A 22,049-nucleotide genomic window follows, 5' to 3' on the forward strand; every position below is an offset into this window, starting at 1 on the left:
CTGAAGTATTGGTACTTTTGTTTATTGTTCTGTGCTGTTATACCCTGTATAGTCTACTGTTAGTACTATGTGCGGCGCTGCAGAAACCTTGTGGCGCCTAACAAATAAATGATAATAATAATAATAATAATGTTACTGCCTCCGTGAGAGATGAAGTCTCCAGTCTTGCCTCCCAATTTAACATTTTGAATCAAAAGCTTCCTGATCTGAAAGACAGGCTCTGTAGGAATAATATATGTTTTGTTGGCCTCCCAGAGCAAGTTGAGGGCACCAATCCAGAAACCTTTCTGGAGCGTTTGCTTATGCACATGTCTGGGAGAGAGGCACTTACGTAGCAATTTGCGGTGAAAAGAACCATCTGTCTGCCTGCACAGCCTCCGCAACCTGGTGCCCCAACCAGGGCCGCCGAGAGGGGGGGGGAGCGGGTACAGTTTACCCGGGCCCGGCCATGCCAGGGGGCCCGGGCCGGGCCGGGCCCTCGCTGCTAATTAAAAAAAATTTTTAAATTTTTCTGTCTTGCGTTTTTTTTTTTAACTTTTTAATTTTTTTTTTCCGCGGGGGGGGGGGGGGGGGGGAGGGGGGGGTCTTGGGTTTCTTGGGAGCTGGGAGGAAGAATAAATTAAAAAAAAATAAATAAATACTCACGTGATCGCGCGGCGCCGGGTCCCTCCTCTCCTCCATTCACACTGACTGCCGGGCGTGACGTCATCAAGTCACGCCTGTCAGTCAGTGAGGAGCGCCGCAGCCAGCAGGAAGAAAGAAGACAGAAGAGGAGACAGAAGAGCAGAAAAGAAAAGAAAGAAGTTGACAAAAGGTAAGTAAAGAAACGGAGAGGCACGGGGAGGAAAACAGAGAGGGACAGTACTATAAAGAAAGGGGACAGAGAAACAGAGGAGGAAAAAAAGGAGAGAGCCACAGAGGAATAAAAAAAAATTGGGGAAAGAGGAACAGAGGAGGGGAAAAAAAGGAGAGAGCCACAGGGGAATAAACAAAAAAGTGGGAGAGAGGAACAGAGGAGGAAAAAAAGGAGAGAGCCACAGAGGAATAAAAAAAAAAGTGGGAGAGAGGAACAGAGGAGGAAAAAAAGGAGAGAGCCACAGGGGAATAAACAAAAAAGTGGGAGAGAGGAACAGAGGAGGAAAAAAAGGAGAGAGCCACAGGGGAATAAAAAAAAAAAGTGGGAGAGAGGAACAGAGGAGGAAAAAAAGGAGAGAGCCACAGGGGAATAAAAAAAAATTGGGGAGAGAGGAACAGAGGAGGAAAAAAAGGAGAGAGCCACAGAGGAATAAAAAAAAAGTGGGAGAGAGGAACAGAGGAGGAAAAAAAGTGGGAGAGAGGCACAAAGTAAAAAAGAAGGGGGAAAAGCAGCATGGAGGTCGCAGTGTGAGCATAAGGGGGTACAGTGTAGTTGTGATGAAGGGGCACAGTATTGTGTGTGTAATGGCACAGGGGGCTTGTTGCAATGTAGTGTGTGTGAGGTAGGTGGCAGCTAATTAATGGGCGCTATTTTGTTTGTAGGGTGATGGTGAGGCAATTTAATAGTAGGGACTATTAATTTAAGATGGGGTGGTTTGGGGGCTATTGAATCTTGGGGTGAGTTTAGGGAGAATGAGGTCTATTTATTAAATGTGACTATGAATTATTTAATGGCAGTGATGGTTGCGGGAAATAGCTATTGCTGGGGCTGTTTGCAGGAAGGGAAATAGGTTTATTTATTAAATGTGAATAGTATTATTTTAATGTTGGGGCTGGAGGAAGGCCTAATTATTAATCGTGGGTGCTATTGATTTAACGCTGGGGCTGGCTGTAATTTTCTAAATGTAGCCATTTTTTTTTCAAAATAGGTCCTTCAACATTTCTGGATCCGGACAAGCCACAACTAAAGAAACCAGCAGCCAGAGGTGGAGAAAGTGAGAAGAACAGGTAGGAGAGAGCAGCACAGTGTGTGAAATGTTGTGATTCTAGTAGGGACAATACCAATTTTTGGTGAATGTTGTGTCCAATGTAAGGTGTAGGCCAAGACTGAACTGTTTGTGTACACACTGCATTGTTTGTATACTACCCTGTGGTGGTAGATGTCCTGAAAGTCAGGAGTGCTTGAACATATGTGACGCTCCGGCGAATTGAGAGCCTAGTGGTTTTTATGTTAGCCACGCCCCAATGGCACGTTTGCCACGCCCCAAATGCATGACCACACCTCCCAAAATTTTTGCACTGCCGTTTGGCTAGCCACGCCCCTGAATATATGACCATACAGCTAATTTTTTTTGCGCCGCCGTAAGGCGGCGCAAAAAAATTTTGAGGCTTACTTCACTATGAGGGGGGCCCCATGAATTTGTTGTACCCGGGCCCTGAATTTTTTCTTGGCAGCCCTGGCCCCAACACGTACTTTCATAGGGACATTCCTATACTATAAAGCCAGGGACGCTATCCTGAAACTCTCTAGGAAACAGGGTCCGTTGAAATTTGAAAATCAGACAGTGGCTGTTTTGCTGGATTTTAACCTGGATGTACAAAAGAGTTGTGTGCAATGTACTCAGGTTAAGAGACGTTTACAGGATCTTCAGCTTCCCTTTCCCAGCGGATGGCATAACCCACTTCTTTCTCATTCCTCGAGTCGCTATTACTATTAATATAGACCCTGTCATTGAATACATTAAGTCTAAACTCCATATTGGAGGAAATTGACATTATCCGTGACGGGTCGGGTCAATTTAATAAAAATGATTATACAGCCTAAGATCCTTCATCCGTTGCAACATCTCCTTGTTTATATTCCTGGGCAATTCTTCTCCAGGATAAACAAATATCTTTCCTTTATGGTCTGGGGGGACAAAAGGGCATGTATACATTTGGATGCCCTTTTCCGGTCTAGGGCTTCTGGTGGCATGGCCTTTCCTTATTTTAAAGCCTATTAACTTGCAGCTAAATTGTCAAACTTTCTATATTCTTACATGGGCAAGCGGGGTCCTCCAAGTCTCCGATGCAGGTCCTTCTGGGGACCAGGGACTCTAGGGGTATGTCACCCCTTCTTAAACAGCCAATTCTGGTTTGGAACCTGGTACATAACTACATATATATTATGTGGGCTCACATCTGGAGACACCTTTATGGGGAAATTCTAAATTGGGTGAAATTTGTAGATTTGGGACTGAATCCATATGGCTTAGATGGGGAGTTCGGTCAGTTGACCAGCTCTACTCCGATACCTACTTAAAATCCTTTCACTAGTTAAAGTCAGAATTTGGCTCCCGACCCAGTTGTTTTATGACTACTTACAGCTAAGGCATGCTTTCCAAGCACAATTTCATAATGCTGTTCCCCAGATCTGTTATTCTCCACTTCAGACCATCTTACGTGACTTGGGTTCCCATAAAATTCTCTACACTATCATTGTTCCGGATATTTTACAGGGGATTTACATATCCTTCAAGTTAAATGAGATAAGGAGGGAGGTGAGGAGGACTGACACACTACGCTTGATAGTGCCCGAGCGTTATGGACAGATTAGTGAGATCCTGAACTGCTAGAACCTCTTCACAAGAGGTTCAGCTTTAGCAGCCCGCTTTCCAAGGAACTAGTTATGTTCCACAGTACTCGGTTGCCCCCAGGAGTTACGCTCGGGTAGTAGCAGTTGGTGATCCAGCACTTGACCAGCGGAGTAGATGGAACACAGTAGGAGGTAGCGAGCAACCAGGATATTGTAGGCAGAACTCTGTAGTCTGGAACCTGTCTGATGGAGTAGACAGGTCATGACAGCAGGTAATGAGTAACCAGAATGTATACGGCAGAACTAAGTCAGAAAGGCAGCGATCAGAAGTAGAGAAGACAGCAGAACCCTATAAACAAGCCAGGGGTCAGGGCAGGTAGAGATATGAGAGCAACTCCGTTTAACAAAGCCAAGAGTCAGGAGTGTAGAAGACTGCAGAATCCTTAGAGCAATCAAAGTCAATAATAGAAAACAGAACAAGTCATGATACAAGGCTCAGTAAGTCAAGCAGGAACTATCACTAGCATTGGTATGCTGCCAGAAAGAGGTTCATAAAGGCAGCAGTCCCAATTAGAAATTGCAGGATAATTAGCTGAAGAGAAGCTTTTTGCTATTTACCTAGCGACCATCTGAAATACAGGATTGAGCCTACACAAGGTTGAAGCAGTAATGCACAGCTGACAGATCAGACCAGCACTTTATGCCTCAGGTTCCACCAGATCCAATTATAACTGTCGCACAGAGTTTATTATACCCCTGTGGGACTCCTGAAATTGGGTAGACGACATGACTAACTGTCTCGGGTGTGGTACGGAGTCGGCTGGTTTCTGGCATCTCCTCTGGTTTTGTCTGCAGGTTAGGTACTTTGGGCATGTGATACGCCTCTTTGGGCTCTCTCTCGATCTCCTCTTCGATAAACCATGCTCCCATTATGTGATACAGTTGCTCACTTGCCAAAGTTACTGTAGATAGGAAGTGGATGGCTGCCAATGACCCCACTGTTGGCTGCTGGGTTGCACAGGTGAATGAATCAGTTGGCCATGAGCGTTATGTTCATACTGCCAGTAACTCCATGCACAAATATTACAAGATATGGTCCCGATGGGTTTGGTCTCAATATGCCGTCTCTATCTGAGGACTCTGATGATGATTTCTCCTAGGTGCCCAGTCTGGGCATTCTTCCACTCATCCTGTATATACGCTGTTTATTATTACAGCCTTTTCTACCAGGTAATGTGACTTAATTGTGTAGTACATGATGCTCTTATTCTGTTTGTTTGATTGCTGACTAATACGCTTGTATTTTAATTTATATCTTTTTTTATGAAACCCTGTGTGAAATATATTTTTCAGATTGACTTAGAAATGCTCTATAACTTCCACTGACACCACTGGCTGATGTAACGCCTTTGTTAGGATTGTTTTGCTGTACTTTGGGCAAATGGTTTCCTTTTTATTTTTATTTTCATGGGGAGGTTTTTTCTTGTTTTTGTGTTTTCTACACTTGAAAAATACAATAAAAAATATTTTTTTTTACAAAAAGTGCTGTTGTCTCACCTCCAGCAGCCCCTATTACCGCACTCCAGTATCTCCTCTCCAGCACAGCATACACTGCAGAAACACTGACGTCCATCTTCATCTACCAGGAAACCCCAACTCAGGAACCAGTCCTAGACGGGGGAGAGAGGTACAGCAGTCATCATAATGAGAGAGACGAGACATCACACAGTGCAGTGCGAGAGACGAGACATCACACAGTGCAGTGCGAGAGACGAGACATCACACAGCGCAGTGCGAGAGACGAGACATCACACAGCGCAGTGCGAGAGACGAGACATCACACAGCGCAGTGCGAGAGACGAGACATCACACAGCGCAGTGCGAGAGACGAGACATCACACAGCGCAGTGCGAGAGACGAGACATCACACAGCGCAGTGCGAGAGACGAGACATCACACAGCGCAGTGCGAGAGACGAGACATCACACAGCGCAGTGCGAGAGACGAGACATCACACAGCGCAGTGCGAGAGACGAGACATCACACAGCGCAGTGCGAGAGACGAGACATCACACAGCGCAGTGCGAGAGACGAGACATCACACAGCGCAGCGCGAGAGACGAGACATCACACAGCGCAGCGCGAGAGACGAGACATCACACAGCGCAGCGCGAGAGACGAGACATCACACAGCGCAGCGCGAGAGACGAGACATCACACAGCGCAGCACGAGATACCTACTTGAGGATCAGTACAATGGATATTTCTGGAGCTGATTAATGGGAACTAGACTGGAAGTTTGGAAATAAAGGTGAGTGATGCGTTTTGACTTTCACACTTCGTCACCAGATCTCGGGTCCTGAAAACTTTAGTAAATTGCTCTTACTCAGGACATTCCCAAATCCCTTACCCATTCTGTCCTTATCACCCCCTGGCACCTCGCAACCTCCCTCTATCTGACATTTTCCCTCTAAATACGCCCTAAATGCTCTGACGAAAGTCATCTTCCTCTCTCTCCGCTCCACTTCTGCTGAACCACTATGCACATCCCAACACTGGCTGCACATTACCAAGAGTCAATTCAAGCTACTCACCCTCACAACCCTCTCCACCTCCTCTTCTTCATACACGCCTGAGGATCTGTCTGTCCAAGGGCTGGGGGTTGTGTCTCTGGACAGAACTGGTGACTATGTGCAATAAGGTGGGTGGCTTGATTAGGTTCCTTTGCATGGAAGAGAAAGGACTGGTACACGTGGTGGCTGTGAGATCAGGTGACTAGAGAATATAAATGGCACTGGAGACAAGCAAGTAGGGAAATATAGCAAGACAGTGGTCAGATTTATCAAAGGAGACCAGGCTAGAACCAGAATGCTGGACTGAGAGCAGAATGCAGGCTGTACTACCTGAGCAGGAATAACTGAGAAGACTGCAGACTGCTGGGAGTCAGGTTGGTGTCTGAAGAATCAATGTTGCACTGGAAAAAGGATAGGGCTCAAGGAAACCCTTTTATACTAACTGCTATCACCTGATTGGAGGCTGCGGTCAGCTGAGCTGAAGCAACACTCTGACTGGCTGAGAGGGATCAGGTGACTGTATCCAAGATGGCACCACACTGGTTTTGGAGGGATCTCTGGAGTGGAGACAGACTGGGCAGCATCCTGCAGAAAGATCGGAGACCAGCCAAGCCTGAGGATCTCGGGGACAGCTCGGAAAGACAGCGGAGAGGTGACGGGACCTGAGATCCTGGGTCATGGCACTCTGACCTCTGCTCCTCTCTGACCTCTGCTCCTCTCTGACCTCGGCTCCTCTCTTACCTCGGCTCCTCTCTGACCTCTGCTCCTCTCTGACCTCTGCTCATCTCTGACCTCTGCTCCTCTCTGACCTCTGCTCCTCTCTGACCTCTGCTCCTCTCTGACCTCTTCTCCTCTCTGACCTCTGCTCCTCTCCGACCTCTGCTCATCTCTGACCTCTGCTCCTCTCTGACCTCTGCTCATCTCTGACCTCTGCTCCTCTCTGACCTCTGCTCTTCTCTGACCTCTGCTCCTCTCTGACCTCTGCTCCTCTCTGACCTCTGCTCCTCTCTGACCTCGGCTCCTCTCTGACCTCTGCTCCTCTCTGTCCTCGGCTCTTCTCTGACCTCTGCTCCTCTCTGACCTCTGCTCCTCTCTGACCTCTGCTCCTCTCTGACCTCTGCTCCTCTCTGACCTCGGCTCCTCTCTGACGTCTGCTCCTCTCTGACCTCTGCTCCTCTCTGACCTCTGCTCCTCTCTGCTTAAACTCTGTTCATTGAAAGTTCATAGAAAAATATATGTTTTTATCAATGTTGACACAACTAGATATTGTTCAAAGCATTACAATTTTTATAATTAATAATAAAGAAAAAGGAAGAGTAGAAAGTAGAATACTTTTCAGAAGGGAAAAAGAGAGAGAATGAAGGGAGAGGGTCTGTTCACAATTAATAGAGCCTTAAAAGGATTTTAATGAGTAAGGAAGGTAAGGTGAGATATTTCCTGTGTTCATATGATACATTTACATTCAATTATCTCTATTTGTTACAAACATATAGGACCTGATTCATTAAGGAAAGGAAAGCAAAAAAATTAGTAACGTTGAACCTTGGCAAAACCATGTTACAATACAAGGGGTGCAAATGAGTTTATTATTTTGTACATAAGGAAAATACTGACAGTTTTTTCATGTAGCACACAAATACTTGATAGCTTATTTGTACACTGACATTAAACGTTGATCTAGGACATGTCCTATCACTACTATAAATCTACCCCACATTTTAAATTTACCTCCCCCTCCAATTTTTTTTTAATTTACTTTCCTTAATGAATCAGGCCTGTAGTCTTTATAATAGTTAGTAGCATTAAACGCCAACCAGGAGAATCAGGTGGCATTAGATTCTGAAGTTTTATCAGTGGTAGAGGTAGTTAAATCATCCATTATCATATTATAGTCTATTGGAGAATACCAATCTTTGAGTGTTGAAGGATTGGGACTTTCCATCGGATATGGATCATCTCCTTAGCAGCGTTGCTTAAATAACTTAACTTAATATTCTTATAGGAATTTCAAACAAACTAATTAGCAGAAGACAGGATCTAAAGGGGCTTCATAAATTAGAATGATTTTAGTGAGATTCACAACAACTATCCAAAATTTCTCAATATTGGGACATTCTCGTTGGGACAGGATGGACCTTCTATGCCACCCTGTCTTTGTGTTGCTGGGACCGGCTGGGCTTGCCTTGCCACCGTTCCCTTTTTTCTATCCCAAATGCACCCTCTAACCGCACTAGGAGGGGCTTTTACTGCTGCCACCACTGGGCTCCTTAGCAGCACCTAGAAATACATCCTTCTGGGTAACTGACGCTGCTAGAGTACCCCCTTGCTGGGCACCTGGGCTGGTACCCCTGACCTCTTGCCTTCAGATCAGGGTTGCTGTGGATGTTTCCCCTGGCCTATCACACTGTCCAGAGATGTAGGTAAGGGGCAGTGCGTTGGTACTAGATGCTGGGTCCCAACCTCAGAACAGCCAGATAATGGATTAGATTGGTCTAATCAGCAGGTCACAGCAATTACAGCAGGTAAGTAGGCATCAAAGCTCAAGTGTCCTAATAAGGACAATTCCACACTAGTTTAAGGTACTAGTAATATCCTGATTAAATTAAATTATATTTAATTGTTGGAATAATGATACAGTACATGGTAAGACAGTGCCCCTTTTACACACTTTCTGACACATGGTAGCAGGAGGATAACACCGCTTCCTGATCCTAGATGACTCCGCAAAGACTGAGATGTTACATCATATATATTTAGCATCAGGATGCAATATGTTCTCCAAGCTTGGATTTAAATGCAATGAAAGTTAACAAAATTTACACCAATCTCCTAAAACTTGCTGGTTGCATTATTCAGACAGGTTCTAAGATACAGAATGAAAACTACACATGAGAGGAAGGTAACGACCTCCTGCGGTGCATTTAGGCTAAAGCAAGTGTTTGTCACTTTACATGAAAAAGGTCTAATGAGGATTTCCTCTGAAAGCTACACAACCCAAACATGACATACTATCTCAGAAGTCCCAAAATATCCATGTAAAACACATACCAATATATAAGTACATTTGCAATGATATACAGAGGTACACTGCACTCCTAATTAAAATAAATATCTACATGATCCAGCCACAAATAAGTTATTTATAAGTGATCCAGCCACACCTACCAAATATGTAGATAACGTCCTACAGCCTTAGAGCATCGCCCACAGACATCGGAGGTATTTGGGTAAACTCGGAAATCTGTGCCGAGTTATGATTTTGTGTTGTGTTTCAACTACAGAGGTGCCAATGGCGCATACATCAGTGGTTTGAAAAATGTTTTGCTAATCTTCTGAGGATATGTGTCTATGTAAGTCCCATTCCTAATTTTTGGTGAAATTGGGAAGTGATTAAAACAAATTTTCTAAAATGAATCTATATATGGTTGAAATTGTATGGGAGGGTTTACAGATAGCTGTAGATTGGGCCTCAAATTCAGTAAGTTCTCTATATACTAGTTGGGCTCGTTTAACTGACTCTAGAAAGTGGCGAATTTGTAGGAATTTCCAGAAATCAGCATTTGGTATTTCCCATTTAGATTGTATGTCAGTAAATGGATGGACGCCTTTCAAATCAACCAACTGACCAACTTCTCCTCTCTGGTAATCACCTCTCACTCCCACCTGTAAGACTTCTCCAACCATCCAACCATCAATCTTTCGAATGTTCTCTCAAATCCCTTGTCTTCACAGTGGCCTATCCTACCCCCACCTAATATTACTCCCTCCAGTCCGAGCCTCACTCCATCGCACTGGCTCACATTGTCTCATCAACGCCCTCTCCCTCTAGACTGTAAGCTCTCCGGAGCAGGGTCCTCTCTGCCCTCCGTCTCACGTCTGCACCTCCTTAGTCAACACGTAGATACTTGTTCTGTGTTTATGTACGATTTGTATTTTGTATGATTTGTAACTGGCTGTTTGGCGTTGCAGAGTTTCGTTGAGCCTACAAATAAAGATCGATGATGTTGTAGTAGTGTGGCCTTGTGAGAGTGATGCATTGTACACCCTATTAGGTGTTACAGTACCTGGCATCTGTGGCACAAGCCCCCATTAAATAGCGGGTGTCCCCCGATGGTATTTAAACTGCCGCAGGCAATGCAAAAATCTGGAAGAGAGAAAAATGACACATGGATAAGGAACTCTCAGGAACAGACATCTCTAGATCTATAAAAGTCATGAAATAATAACATGTTGCCTACAACAGGGGCCGGCTTGTGTACTGCAATACTCGTACTGAGGAAGAGAGCAGAATGTAATGTGACACTGTCCGGGAAGCTGCAGTTGAACTAGGGAGAAAGGGTCCCACCAAGCCTTGTAGCAGAGGTGGGCCTGAAGACCCTTGCCATCTATGTGGCCTTATATCTCCAGGGTTGAGGGATGTCAAGGGCCCCCCCAAACTTCGGAGAAGAGGGACCTGAAGACTCTCATCGCTCTCTAAAACTTATAACTCCTAGGGGGTGGGGAGGAATGGGGCCCTTTCCCTTTAGGGGAGGTCCTAAGACCTCAGCTACCTGCCCAGTCACTGCACTGCATTGGGTGATTGGAGCGCACACACCTCAGACGTAAATAGATTAATAAATAAATATGTAATTATACATTTAATATGGAAAGCAATAAAAATATGTGATACAGTGTGAGCTCATATTAAGATACATAGTGCTAGTAGGTTATGACTTAAATCCGCTATTATGTGTCAGTGTTTAATACACTGACTATGAAAACATAGATAGTGTAATGTGATATTGGTTCATTTTAGTGTTATTACACTCACTTTTATTACTGGTACCTTTATAAATTGTATTTTAGGTAGCAATCCTATGAAAAAAGGTAAGTTGTTTATATAAATCACTATGGCAGGCTATAAGAAGAATGTTTGTATTAGCTATATTCCTTTGTTTCTTTTCTTTCTTCAGGATGTTATTAATGATTTATGATTGCAGGCTACCATGACAACCACAGTCACATGGCACATAATGTAGTGAGCAGAGAGGCTTTGGAACACCCCTCTGAGCTCTGTCTGCACTGTAACATCCTCCTTCTACATCCCTCCCCCTCTGACATCACATGACATACTGAGAGCTGCTAGTCTGTGCCAGTGTAGCAGACTGACTGTGTCTGGCAGTCATTTTTGTTTGCCACCCACAGAGCTTTTGCAGAGGAGATAATGGTGTGTAGGAGGATAGCTAAGAAAAAAAACATGTTTAAAGGGTACTTAACTTGCTATTTAAAGAAAAAAAAATCTTCTATGTGGGATTGCTGCTTTAAAATTTTTTCCAGCTTTTTCCAGCTTTATTTATACATTTCACCTTCCAACATTCAACTAACGAAAAAAAGGCAACAGTTCAAAATGAATCAGAATGAAAAACTAGAATCAGCAGGGTGGGAAAAGTGATCAGTCTCCTGATTTAATACTTTGTAGAGCAACATTTTCCTGTAAGTATCATTCTGTTTGGATATGTCTGTACCAGCTCTGTGCACCTAGACTGGGGAATATTTTTCCATTCTTCCATGCAGAATTATTCTAGTTCAGGCAAATTTCGTGGTGAACGATGTGCTGCTGTCTTCATGTCCATCCACCGATTTTCTATTAGATTTAGGTCAGGGCTCTGACTTGGTCAGTTAAGGACGTCTTCCTATCCTTAAGTCACTGCATTCACCTAGTCCCTGCTAAAGAGACAAATGTCCACAAGATAAGTTGCCACCACCATGCCTCTCAGTAGGTAGGGTGTGTTTTTGATGGTGCGCTGGTTTGCACCAAACATATCGCTTGGAGTTCAGTCCAAAAAGTTTTATCTTGGTGTCCTCTGACCATACAACATTTAGCCACATGGCATCAGAATCCTCCAAGTGTTTTTTACAACGCGCAAACGAGACTGAGTGTGGGACTTTTTCAGTAGAAGCTTCTTTCTTTCCACCCTGCCGTACAGGGCAACTCTGTGCGAAGCTTGTGCACAAACCAACCAATCTCAGCCATATAGACCTGTATGTCCTTCATAGTTGCCATTGGCCTCTTGGTATCTTCCCTGATCAATGTTCTCCTTGCTCAGTCATCCAGGTTGGAGGGACGGCCCAATCTAGGCAAGGTGTTGGTGGGGTCATACACTTTCCACTTCTTAATGATGCTTTGACCGGTACTAAGAGGGAGAGTAAAATCCTTTGAAATATTTTTGAATCCTTCTCCTAACTGGTGTCTTTCCTCAACTTCATCCCGGAGGCGTTTTGAAAGCACTTTTCCAACCATGGTGAATTATTTTCCTCACCGTGCACTACTAGTAAAAGAATCCTCAAGGAACAGACGTTTTTATTCTGAAGAACTCCAATTACTGGGCGATTTTAGAATGATTACTCTAAGGTTATGATCACTTATCCAAACCAGGTAATTGATAATTAACTTATTAAGAATTTTTGTAAATGTTATTTTCACTTTGATGTTGAGTGTTATAATGTATATAATACAGCTAGGAAAAGTTTGATTTAATTTATTTCAATTTCCACAGTATAATGCGACAAATAGTAATGAGTTTGACAGGGAATGGTAATAAACATAAACTGACTCATTACTAGTAATAACTATATTCTGATGCCGCTTACATAACATAGCGCTGGGACAAAGGGCATCTCCCTGAGTGTAGGGGCCGTGATTACACTCCCTAGTAATAGATCCGGGACCGGGAGCGTCTATATCATTTCCCTGAGTGTAGGGGCCGTGATTACACTCCCTAGTAATAGATCCGGGACCGGGAGCGCCTATATCATTTCCCTGAGTGTAGGGGCTGTGATTACACTCCCTAGTAATAGATCCGGGACCGGGAGCGCCTATATCATTTCCCTGAGTGTAGGGGCCGTGATTACACTCCCTAGTAATAGATCCGGGACCGGGAGCGTCTATATCATTTCCCTGAGTGTAGGGGCCGTGATTACACTCCCTAGTAATAGATCCGGGACCGGGAGCGTCTATATCATTTCCCTGAGTGTAGGGGCTGTGATTACACTCCCTAGTAATAGATCCGGGATCTGGAGCGTCTATATCATTTCCCTGAGTGTAGGGGCCGTGATTACACTCCCTAGTAATAGATCCGGGACCGGGAGCGTCTATATCATTTCCCTGAGTGTAGGGGCCGTGATTACACTCCCTAGTAATTGATCCGGGATCGGGAGCGTCTATATCAGTTCCCTGGGTGTAGGGATAATATACATATGCTCTCTGTAATGTGTGGAGGTTACAAGGATGCTCTCTGTAATGTGTGGAAGGTAGACGGATGCTGTCTGTGGTCTCTGCAACCACTAGAATGCTAAATACTAGTCAGGTGGAGCTGGTAGATATTTGTATTTGATTATAGTTCTTTGACAACACATTTACATACATTCTATTATCTATATATGCCTGTGCTATGTGGTAGTTTTAACTGGCCATAATGGAGTGATGTGTTTGAAGCAAAGAGCCTAATCATTTAGGGACCTTATCATTTTGCATTATAATAAAATAATTTTTGCATATTTTCAAAACAGGATCCCAACTTTCTGGAAGTCTGATAAATGATAAAGCTGCAAGAACAAGCGAGAGAGGACAGCCGGTAGTCAGAGCTGCAAGAACAAGCGAGAGAGGACAGCCGGTAGTCAGAGCTGCAAGAACAAGCGAGAGAGGACAGCCGGAAGTCAGAGCTGCAAGAACAAGCGAGAGAGGACAGCCGGTAGTCAGAGCTGCAAGAACAAGCGAGAGAGGACAGCCGGTAGTCAGAGCTGCAAGAACAAGCGAGAGAGGACAGCCGGTAGTCAGAGCTGCAAGAACAAGCGAGAGAGGACAGTCGGTAGTCAGAGCTGCAAGAACAAGCGAGAGAGGACAGCCGGTAGTCAGAGCTACAAGAACAAGCGAGAGAGGACAGCCGGTAGTCAGAGCTGCAAGAACAAGCGAGAGAGGACAGCCGGTAGTCAGAGCTGCAAGAAAAAGTAAGACAGAGTGGCACAGTCTGACTACATTTGAATGCTGGAGAATACTCTACTAGTATTCCTATTCCGTATACATTGCTGGTGTTGGCGGGGGACGTTACGGGTGTATTAGCCTATGGTTACCGGCCCCCTTAATCAGGCCCTGGGAGATACTTTGCTGTAGAACCTGAAGATAAGTTACAAACCTTCTATTCTTCTAACCTTCTGCCTCACTTCATGGAAAAGTCTTTCTGCCAAACAAAAATACAATCAGAATGTGAGTCTGCGAGGGTCACTGTGCGTCCGTGTAATATACATTATTATTGGGAGGCAGTGTTCTGCCCAAAAGACATTGGAAAACCAGTCAAGGATGAACAAAGAAATGACGAGCTCTGGATGCCACTGAGACACATAAACATCCCGCAGAGGAAATACTGTAACCAAGATGTCACAGACTTGTTCCTGGTGTGTATCTGGGGGAGCCCCGTGTACGTTGTATCTTCTGTCTGCTCTGCTGGGTATACCGGTGAGCGGGGTCCTGGTGTGTATGTGGGGGAGCCCCGTGTACGTTGTATCTTCTGTCTGCTCTGCTGGGTATACCGGTGAGCGGGGTCCTGGTGTGTATCTGGGGGGACCTGTGTACGTTGTATCTTCTGTCTGCTCTGCTGGGTATACCGGTGAGCGGGGTCCTGGTGTGTATGTGGGGGAGCCCCGTGTACATTGTATCTTCTGTCTGCTCTGCTGGGTATACCGGTGAGCGGGGTCCTGGTGTGTATGTGGGGGAGCCCCGTGTACGTTGTATCTTCTGTCTGCTCTGCTGGGTATACCGGTAAACGGGGTCCTGGTGTGTATGTGGGGGGACCTGTGTACGTTGTATCTTCTGTCTGCTCTGCTGGGTATACCGGTGAGCGGGGTCCTGGTGTGTATGTGGGGGACCTGTGTATGTTGTATCTTCTGTCTGCTCTGCTGGGTATACCGGTGAGCGGGGTCCTGATGTGTATGTGGGGGAGCCCCGTGTACGTTGTATCTTCTGTCTGCTCTGCTGGGTATACCGGTGAGCGGGGTCCTGGTGTGTATGTGGGGGAGCCCCGTGTACGTTGTATCTTCTGTCTGCTCTGCTGGGTATACCGGTGAGCGGGGTCCTGGTGTGTATGTGGGGGAGCCCCGTGTACGTTGTATCTTCTGTCTGCTCTGCTGGGTATACCGGTGAGCGGGGTCCTGGTGTGTATGTGGGGGAGCCCCGTGTACGTTGTATCTTCTGTCTGCTCTGCTGGGTATACCGGTGAGCGGGGTCCTGGTGTGTATGTGGGGGGACCTGTGTACGTTGTATCTTCTGTCTGCTCTGCTGGGTATACCGGTGAGCGGGGTCCTGGTGTGTATGTGGGGGAGCCCCGTGTACGTTGTATCTTCTGTCTGCTCTGCTGGGTATACCGGTGAGCGGGGTCCTGGTGTGTATGTGGGGGAGCCCCGTGTACGTTGTATCTTCTGTCTGCTCTGCTGGGTATACCGGTGAGCGGGGTCCTGGTGTGTATGTGGGGGAGCCTCGTGTACGTGTATCTTCTGTCTGCTCTGCTGGGTATAGCGGTGAGCGGGGTCCTGCTGTGTATGTGGGGGGACCTGTGTACGTTGTATCTTCTGTCTGCTCTGCTGGGTATACCGGTGAGCGGGGTCCTGGTGTGTATCTGGGGGGACCTGTGTACGTTGTATCTTCTGTCTGCTTTGCTGGGTATACCGGTGAGCCGGGTCCTGGTGTGTATGTGGGGGGACCTGTGTACGTTGTATCTTCTGTCTGCTCTGCTGGGTATACCGGTGAGCGGGGTCCTGATGTGTATGTGGGGGGACCTGTGTACGTTGTATCTTCTGTCTGCTCTGCTGGGTATACCGGTGAGCGGGGTCCTGGCGTGTATGTGGGGGAGCCCCGTGTACATTGTATCTTCTGTCTGCTCTGCTGGGTATACCGGTGAGCGGGGTCCTGGTGTGTATGTGGGGGAGCCCCGTGTACGTTGTATCTTCTGTCTGCTCTGCTGGGTATACCGGTGAGCGGGGTCCTGGTGTGTATGTGGGGGAGCCCCGTGTACATTGTATCTTCTGTCTGCTCTGCTGGGTATACCGGTGAGCGGGGTCCTGGTGTGTATGTGGGGGAGCCCCGTGTACATGTATCTTCTGTCTGCTCTGCTGGGTATACCGGTGAGCGGGGTCCTGGTGTGTATCTGGGGGAGCCCCGTGTACGTTGTATCTTCTGTCTGCTCTGCTGGGTATACCGGTGAGCGGGGTCCTGGTGTGTATGTGGGGGGACCTGTGTACGTTGTATCTTCTGTCTGCTCTGCTGGGTATACCGGTGAGCGGGGTCCTGGTGTGTATGTGGGGGAGCCCCGTGTACATTGTATCTTCTGTCTGCTTTGCTGGGTATACCGGTGAGCGGGGTCCTGGTGTGTATGTGGGGGGACCTGTGTACGTTGTATCTTCTGTCTGCTCTGCTGGGTATACCGGTGAGCGGGGTCCTGGTGTGTATGTGGGGGAGCCCCGTGTACATTGTATCTTCTGTCTGCTTTGCTGGGTATACCGGTGAGCGGGGTCCTGGTGTGTATGTGGGGGGACCTGTGTACGTTGTATCTTCTGTCTGCTCTGCTGGGTATACCGGTGAGCGGGGTCCTGGTGTGTATGTGGGGGAGCCCCGTGTACATTGTATCTTCTGTCTGCTTTGCTGGGTATACCGGTGAGCGGGGTCCTGGTGTGTATGTGGGGGGACCTGTGTACGTTGTATCTTCTGTCTGCTCTGCTGGGTATACCGGTGAGCGGGGTCCTGGTGTGTATGTGGGGGGACCTGTGTACGTTGTATCTTCTGTCTGCTCTGCTGGGTATACCGGTCAGCGGAGTCCTGATGTGTATGTGGGGGAGCCCCGTGTACGTTGTATCTTCTGTCTGCTTTGCTGGGTATACCGGTGAGCGGGGTCCTGGTGTGTATGTGGGGGGACCTGTGTACGTTGTATCTTCTGTCTGCTCTGCTGGGTATACCGGTGAGCGGGGTCCTGGTGTGTATGTGGGGGAGCCCCGTGTACGTTGTATCTTCTGTCTGCTCTGCTGGGTATACCGGTGAGCGGGGTCCTGGTGTGTATGTGGGGGAGCCCCGTGTACGTTCTATCTTCTGTCTGCTCTGCTGGGTATACCGGTGAGCGGGGTCCTGGTGTGTATGTGGGGGGACCTGTGTACGTTGTATCTTCTGTCTGCTCTGCTGGGTATACCGGTGAGCGGGGTCCTGCTGTGTATGTGGGGGGACCTGTGTACGTTGTATCTTCTGTCTGCTCTGCTGGGTATACCGGTGAGCAGGGTCCTGGTGTGTATGTGGGGGGACCTGTGTACGTTGTATCTTCTGTCTGCTCTGCTGGGTATACCGGTGAGCGGGGTCCTGGTGTGTATGTGGGGGGACCTGTGTACGTTGTATCTTCTGTCTGCTCTGCTGGGTATACCGGTGAGCGGGGTCCTGGTGTGTATGTGGGGGGACCTGTGTACGTTGTATCTTCTGTCTGCTCTGCTGGGTATACCAGTGAGAGGGGTCCTGGTGTGTATGTGGGGGAGCCCCGTGTACGTTGTATCTTCTGTCTGCTCTGCTGGGTATACCGGTGAGCGGGGTCCTGGTGTGTATGTGGGGGAGCCCCGTGTACGTTCTATCTTCTGTCTGCTCTGCTGGGTATACCGGTGAGCGGGGTCCTGGTGTGTATGTGGGGGAGCCCCGTGTATGTTCTATCTTCTGTCTGCTCTGCTGGGTATACCGGTGAGCGGAGTCCTAGTGTGTATCTGGGGAAACCTCGTGTACGTTGTATCTTCTGTCTGCTCTGCTGGGTATACCGGTGAGCGGGGTCCTGGTGTTACGGTATCAGTCTGTCCTGCCAGGATCCCCGAAAACCAGCTCCTTCGTCACTGCTTAATGCTCCACATGAATAATACCGAGCACTGTATCCAACGGGTAACTGACCAATCATCAGCTATACTGTGGTCACTCTCTGGCTCAGTGTTTCCTCTGTAAAGTACATTAACCAATCCCTGTGCTGCACCTTCCTCTGATCGGTGTCCCCGGTGACTCAGACGGCAGCTATGAAAATGTCTAATAATAATAATATAATATAGTTCCTCTGTTTTACAGATCATCTATTCTTACACTTGTGTGATTTTTTTTGTACAAAAATAAGTGCATAGGTCAGGTGCTCTGGGGGTGGTTAGATCTGGATGGAAGTGCGTTTGTTCCTGATAGTTTTGTGCATCACTGGAAATTTGTCCCCCTGCACATTCTTGCATTGAATTATAAGCGGACTTGTGGTCTCCCCAGCCTACACTGTTCTGTGTGCCATCTGCCTGGGCATTTGGAGAGGGGTCAGGCTGCTTGTTATTTTAAAAATTATTATTATTTTTTAATACTCCGGTAAGAGTAGAGGTAACTGTCAATCACTTTCTGTCCCAGCTGTTTAGCTGTGTGTGATTTTATGCACTTGACTGACAGTTACCTCCGCTATTGTATGGTATGTGCTGAATGTTATTGGTACTGCTCGGTATTCACTTAGCTTAGTGAGTGCGCTCTCCATCTGTTCCTCTCCTGGGTGAACCAGGCAAAGGATGGGGATTGTTACACCAAGGTGAGCTGTGACCTTATGCAAACTCTGGTATTAGCCTGAGGAGCCGATAATAATGGGCTTATAATAAAAAAGTCATGGGCATCGGGCACTGAGCTCTCCCCATCAGGCCCCCATTACTGTACCTACTTGATCGTGGAGCCAATAAATACAGGTATTACAATCTGGATTACACACACTTACAAATTACATCCTGGGTGCCCAATAGTAATAAGGAGTCTTCTCACACCGGACTTCTTCAACGCCAAAACAAATTTACGCCACAGAGAAATCACACCCCAAGCCTCAGAAATGTTACAAGGACTGTGGGTGATAAAAACACAGCCACCAAGACTCCAAAATAAATATAAACTATTCCATTTTACACCCCTTCCCGTCCTGACATCATCAGAGAAAATATTTCCGGATGAACGCACCTCGTACGCGTCCTCCTTCATCGACCTTCAGCCTTTTATTCTGACCTCTGGCAGAGTCATCATCAGACTCCACGTAAATGTAACCTGGTATAACGAGAAGCCGAGATGAGCACACTGTCCTTTATCTGGGTGAGAATATTATTGGACCCCATTATTATCACATCTCACATCTAATTATATCACATCATATAATTATTCACCTCTGATTTCCATGAACTTTGTGAAACCATTTAAAAGCACAATGCTGTAGGCTGTTCTGTATGAGGATTCTGTCTATCAAGCTGCTGAATGGGGAGGAGCTAGAATGGCGCTGGGTAGTGATTAAGTCTTTTAAGACCGCCCCTGTGTGTATAATGGGTGGTGTAATCTTTGGCTGGCTCCTCCCATAAGAAGGGGTACTGTCTGTACTCTCCATGAATTACTGTGATATATTCTCATGTTTGATCCTGTTTTCTGCTATATTTATTGTTATACTGTGACGATATCACAAATCACACAAGATAAGGACGATAAGGATACACTGTATTTCACAGATATTTCTGCAATCATTGATTATAATTCTGGACTCAGCTTGCTCTATGTATTGTAGCATTGTGAATAGAAGACACAGATATATGTAACAATAATGTGAGAATTAATGGATATATCAGAGTAACACAGAGTAATATTATAGATTCTCCCAATGGGTGACTTACCCACGTTGTCTTCTTCATCCCTGATCTCATCCACTGGTTCCACTGAGTTCTCATCACCAGAATCCACATAAATGTAATCTTGTGAGGAAGAGAAAGTGTCAGACTGATATTTGTCTTTGGAGCTTACAGTCTAAAGTCCCTAACATACATACACACATACATACACAGACAGGTGTTAATTATGTCAGCCTCCAATTAACCTATCAGTATGTTTTTGGAGTGTGGGAGGAAACCGGAGCACCCGGAGGAAACCCACGCAAACACGTGGAGAACATACAAACTCCACACAGATAAGGCCATGGTCCGGAATCTAACTCATGACCCCAGTGCTGTAAGACAGAAGTGCTAACCACTAAGTCACTGTGCTGCCCACACAGTGTAATATTATAGACTCTCCGCACGGGTGACTTACCCACGTTGTCTTCTTCATCCCTGATCCAAACCACTGGTTCTTCTGAGCTCTTATCATCAGAATCCACATAAATGTAATCTTGTGAGGAAGAGAAAGTGTCAGACTGATATTTGTCTTTGGAGCTTACAGTCTAAAGTCCCTAACATACATACACACACACACACACACAGACAGGTGTTAATTATGTCAGCCTCCAATTAACCTATCAGTATGTTTTTGGAGTGTGGGAGAAAACTGGAGCACCTGGAGGAAACCCACGTAGACACGGAGAGAACATACAAACTCCACACAGATACGGTCATGGTCGGGAATCGAACTCATGACCCCAGTGCTGTAAGACAGAAGTGCTAACCACTGAGTCACTGTGCTGCCCACACAGTGTAATATTATAGACTCTCCGCACGGGTGACTTACCCACGTTGTCTTCTTCATCCCTGATCCAAACCACTGGTTCTTCTGAGCTCTTATCATCAGAATCCACATAAATGTAATCTTGTGAGGAAGAGAAAGTGTCAGATTGATATTTGTCTTATTATTGTTATTTATAAAGCACAAACATATTCCGCAGCGCTGTACACTCAGGGTTGTCGGTAACGATACAGAACATTCTGGGTGTCAGGGACAGGATAACAGGTCTTAGATACATTATACAACTGTGAAGGATGTAATTAGTGTTGGGTTTTTTGCCTCAAACAATGGTTAACGGCAACTTTGGAACAATAGTAATAGAAACAGACACTAAACTCTCACAATTACTTTAACTTTGCTAACACATATCACACACATGCAGCTGAATATTAGACCACTATATACAATGGTGCAGTCCTTGTTAATGGGCAGTTCAAATACAGAGGACTTCTTATCATTCACAGGTCAAACAGAGATTACGGCTGCAAATAGCACAAAGCAACGTCCCGGCTCCCGGTATTCCTCAATACTGACGCAACACCGATAATCCCACACGGTGGCACTTTACAATCTTACTCTCCTCCAATAAACAGATACTCTTTCCAGGCGATTTGATAAAACGCTTCCTTGTCCATAATCCTACTACTAGGGGCCCCTGACACCTCTAACATCCTGGTTATCTCACCTTCAAGGCCCTGCAGGACATTGCACCTGGGCTCTGCACACTGCGCTGCTGCCTTCTGTAGATCCATCTCACTGTGTATGAAGAATATCTCTGGTCAGATTAGTCTGACCACTCCTGGTATGTAATATATACACACTATATATATATATATATATATATATATATATATATATATATATATATATATATATATATATATATATTTATATATATATATATATATATATATATATATATATATATATATATATATATTTATATTTATATAGCATTATCACTAGTATAGGACATTTTCACTAGCAGGTTATTAGTATAAGACATATTCACTAGCAGATCACTAGTATAGGACATATTTACTGCAGATCACTAGTATAGGACATATTCACTGGCAGATCATTAATATAGGACATATTCACTAGCAGGTTATTAGTATAGGACATACTCACTAGTAGATCACTAGTATAGGACATATTCACTAGCAGATCATTAATATAGGACATACTCACTAGTAGATCACTAGTATAGGACATATTCACTAACAGATCACTAGTATAGGACATATTTACAAACAGATCACTAGTATAGGACATATTCACTAGCAGATCACTAATATAGGACATATTCACTAGCAGGTTACTAGTATAGGACATATTCACTAACAGATCACTAATATAGGACATATTCACTAGCAGGTTACTAGTATAGGACATATTCACAAACAGATCACTAGTATAGGACATATTCACTAGCAGATCACTAATATAGGACATATTCACTAGC

At 45.7% G+C, this 22,049-nt stretch overlaps 1 protein-coding gene across 1 annotated transcript in view; it reads right to left on the reverse strand.

Annotated features, from left to right (window-relative positions):
* Nucleotides 1–21,336, reverse strand: part of LOC142142587 (DNA (cytosine-5)-methyltransferase 3A-like) — a 40,819-nt gene extending 19,483 nt beyond the window's left edge. The window contains exons 1-8 of the mRNA XM_075200466.1: nucleotides 21,270–21,336; nucleotides 20,591–20,668; nucleotides 20,177–20,254; nucleotides 19,765–19,842; nucleotides 19,070–19,153; nucleotides 14,235–14,279; nucleotides 10,128–10,207; nucleotides 5,048–5,160 (exon numbers count right to left, since the gene is read on the reverse strand). Coding sequence (XP_075056567.1) covers nucleotides 5,048–5,160; nucleotides 10,128–10,207; nucleotides 14,235–14,279; nucleotides 19,070–19,153; nucleotides 19,765–19,842; nucleotides 20,177–20,254; nucleotides 20,591–20,668; nucleotides 21,270–21,336 — 623 coding nt within the window. The remainder of the gene's footprint in view (nucleotides 1–5,047; nucleotides 5,161–10,127; nucleotides 10,208–14,234; nucleotides 14,280–19,069; nucleotides 19,154–19,764; nucleotides 19,843–20,176; nucleotides 20,255–20,590; nucleotides 20,669–21,269) is intronic.
* Nucleotides 21,337–22,049: the final 713 nt, after the last annotated feature.

This window comes from Mixophyes fleayi, chromosome 3 (genome assembly GCF_038048845.1).
Source record: "Mixophyes fleayi isolate aMixFle1 chromosome 3, aMixFle1.hap1, whole genome shotgun sequence".
In the NCBI taxonomy this organism is placed as follows: domain Eukaryota; kingdom Metazoa; phylum Chordata; class Amphibia; order Anura; family Limnodynastidae; genus Mixophyes; species Mixophyes fleayi.